Source organism: Myotis davidii, unplaced genomic scaffold (assembly GCF_000327345.1).
Source record: "Myotis davidii unplaced genomic scaffold, ASM32734v1 scaffold100, whole genome shotgun sequence".
NCBI classification, from domain to species: Eukaryota; Metazoa; Chordata; class Mammalia; order Chiroptera; family Vespertilionidae; genus Myotis; species Myotis davidii.
In genome coordinates this window covers 747,707-751,085 of record NW_006292691.1, presented here as the reverse complement: position 1 = coordinate 751,085, position 3,379 = coordinate 747,707, and the positions used below count along the sequence as shown (strand labels likewise).

Genomic DNA, 3,379 nt, shown 5'->3' with positions numbered 1-3,379 from the left:
GGCGCCTCCGGCATTGCTGGCGCTGCGCCGGCCAGGGGGCGGGGCCACGGCCTCGGGTGCCACTCAGCCCCAGCAGTTTCCCGCTGCGCCAGGACCAGCCCGCTCTGGGCAGGATCGCCCTTGCAGGTGGACTGGCCAGGGCCTCAGTTCTGGACAGGGTACAGGGGGCCTCAGTTCTGGACAGGGAACAGGAGGCCTGGGATTTGGGCAGAGGCTGATCTCAGGCCAGGCAGGAGAGTCAGGCCCAGGGCATAGGAGCCTGGAGTGACCAGCAGACAATGCGACAATACAACACCCACGTTTATTTCAACTGTACAGGTAGAAACATAGAAAAGCACTCAGGTGCCAACAAGCACTTTACACATGTTTGGGGTCTTGATGATTTACATACAGAGTCCTGAGCCCATCCAGTGTGAAGGGACTGCGCCTACCCAGCCACCCTAGCCTAGCACGAGGTTCTCCACTAACGCGGCTTCAGGAGAGCCCTGCCCAGGCCAGGTGCCCAGTGTGACCGGGACAGCACACCTGCCCCCAAGGTCCCCAGTGCAGCTCAGCAGTCTGTGACCTCCCACACCAAGATCTCGTTGTGGGCCGCCGTGAAGAGCAGGCTGGCAGATGGGGCAAACCTACAGAGCTGTACCCCGTCGTCGTGGCCAGCAAAGTCTTGCGCGGCCCCTGACACACAGTCCACCAGCCTCAGCACACGCTCTGTGGGCAAATGGTATGGGGTGGGCCCTGTGCCCATGCCTGCAACGCCAGGGCCCAGGGGTTCCCCACCCACCCTGGCTGTCTCCAGCTGGATGCTGAAACACCACAGAGAATCTGTGCTAAATGGCCTGTCTCCCACACCCACGGCCAAGAAAGAGCCCGTCACTGTCAGGGTGTCCAACAACATGGGGCTTCTAAGGCCCCAAGCTGGGCTGCTGAGCCCCTCTAGTTAGTGCTGGACTCAGTACCCCACTTCAGAGATGAGGGTGCAGATTTGAGGGGCATGTCTCAGTGTGGGGGTACAGGTGAGTCCCCTAAGCCCCACTAAGACAGACTGAGTCCACACCCACCAGTACTTACCAGCAAAGCCAATGGCCATGAAGTGGGCCCTGGGGGACAGACTCAGGGACACAGCAAAGAAAGGCAGTGGGATCTTCTCCACCACCTGTGGGCATCGAGCACAGGGCAGTTAGCAGCGGTTCCCATGGCCCAGGACCCTCCCCTCCAGGGTCACAGGGGGGGGCGGGGGCGCACATGCCTGCTTCAGGCAGAGGCTGTAAAAGACCACCTCTGGGCGGGGGCCGAGGCCTGCACACGCCAGCAGCGTCCTATCCCAGGGACAGAAGGCAGCGAGGGAGGGCGGCGAGCAGTCTGAAGCCTGAGGAGAGGCACAATGTGCTGTGGCAGGATGGGCGGGCACCGGCCCCGCCCGAGGTGCCCCCAGGATCCTCACCTCCGTGAGGATCGGTGCCGGGAAGCTCAGCCAGTCCACCAGCTCACAGCAGTCCCGCAGCCAGTCGGAGGCCCAGATGCTGACCCGCTGGTCCCCGCTGGCGGCCAACCACAAGTCTGTGCCCTCCACCCCGAAGGCTCCATTCTGGGCGGGTAAGGGCAGGTGAGTACCTCCTGCCCCCCTCTGCCCAAGCCCCTTCTCTGCCAGCACCCCCCAGATGAGGCCTGCTGGCCACTTCACCTCCTTGCTCGTGCTCCGGATGGTAGAGATGGGAGCGCCCCGGTGGTCGCTAAGTGTACGGAAGGTCAGACCTGTGCGTGGCTGGCTCACAGCCACAAGCCCGTCCTTGTCTCCAGAGATGATGGTCTGACCTGGGCCAGGCAGGAGCCACTCTGTTACCTTGTGAGCTCCCGGCCCAGAGGTGTGACTTGGGCCAGGCAGGGGCCATGGGATCACCCTGGGGGCCCCTCAGCCCCTCACCGTCAGCAGAGAAGGCGATGGCCGTCAGTGCAGCCAGGTGTGGATGCATCTTGAGCTCCATGGAGATTCGAGAGACGTTGAAGACACGCAACGTGCCATCACTGTAACCTGCTGCCATGTGCTGCTGTTCTGGGTGCCCACAGGATGGGGGGCTCCAAGCCAAGCAGAGGCAACTCTGGGGACCCCAGTGGGGAAACATCAGCATTCCCCTGGGGAGCAAGATGGGGCCCAAACCCAAGGCCGAGGACAGACACTGAGGCTGAAGGGAGGGTGCAGCTCCCAGAGCCCTTCAGTGGAGAGGCAGGGTCCCACCCCAAGCGCACACACGCGTGCACACACTCATACACACACACACACACACACATACACACACACACAGCCCCTGGTGCCCTGAATACCTGGTTCAGCACCTGGAACTGGATTACCAGCTCCATGCTGGACAGGGACCACACCCGCACACTCCCATCATCTCCACACGTGGCACAGTGGGACTCGCTGGGGCTGAAGACCACCTCGTTCACCTGCAGGTAGCCAGCCAGCCCTGAGGCCCCGTGGCCCTCGGGCACAGGACACAGTGGGGCCAGGTCACTCCTATGAGAGCACGTGTCTCCTTCCCAAGCCCGCCTGGCCATGATCACCTCCATGTGGAGTAAAGAAACTGTCCTGACCTCCCTCCTGGGTGCCCCACACAAGACCTGGGTGGAATTCAAATTGTAAGGAGCCCACCTGCCATTGAGCCCGACTGGGACACCAGAGAAGTGTTCTGGAAGAACCTAAAACGTGGTGAAGGGCGCTCGCCATTTTGGCTCAGTGGACAGAGCGACAGCCCACAGCCTGAAGGGTCCTGGGTTCAATTCAGGTCAAGGGCACGTACCTCGGTTGCAGGCTCAATTCCCGGCCAGGGTCAGGGCTCATGCAGGAGGCAAACAATTGATGTCTCTCTCACACTGATGTTTCTCTCTTTCCATCTCTCCCCCTCCCTTCCAATCTCTCTAAAAACCAATGGGAGTGAGGATTAACAAAAATAAACCAACAAAAAATAAATAAAACGTGGTGATGGGACAACACATCCCCGGAGGACTGCGGACTAAAGGTAAAGGAAGCATGAGACACACTCCAGGCCAATGCAGGGGCCTCACCACCGGGGCTGGTGGCGTGGCTTTTCCAGAGACTGTCGTGTGCGCACCGAGGGAGACACCAGGCGTGTGACTATTGCGAGTCAGGATTTTGGGTGTGGCAAAACGGGGATACAGACGCCACACACCAATGAGGTAAAATAAAACGGCCTCGTCCTGCATTTAAATTTCAAATGTCAATGTGAACTCGTGATGAATTTTATCTTTGAGAATAATAATTTGGCTCTGTCTGGCTGAGAAATGACGGGCCCTCTGGAGGGAGCTGCGGGGGGGAGCCTGGGCACTCTGTCACTCCACGTGAGAGGGACCTTCTTTAGTCCAG

At 60.2% G+C, this 3,379-nt stretch overlaps 1 protein-coding gene across 1 annotated transcript in view; it reads right to left on the bottom strand.

Annotated features, from left to right (window-relative positions):
- Window positions 1-282: 282 nt before the first annotated feature.
- The window catches only part of WDR90 (WD repeat domain 90), a 17,830-nt gene continuing 14,733 nt past the window's right edge, over window positions 283-3,379 (bottom strand). The window contains 7 exon segments of the mRNA XM_006766203.1: window positions 283-708; window positions 1,069-1,153; window positions 1,247-1,366; window positions 1,442-1,585; window positions 1,682-1,812; window positions 1,922-2,096; window positions 2,320-2,442. Of these exon segments, the coding sequence (XP_006766266.1) occupies window positions 551-708; window positions 1,069-1,153; window positions 1,247-1,366; window positions 1,442-1,585; window positions 1,682-1,812; window positions 1,922-2,096; window positions 2,320-2,442 (936 nt within the window). The 3' untranslated portion in view covers window positions 283-550.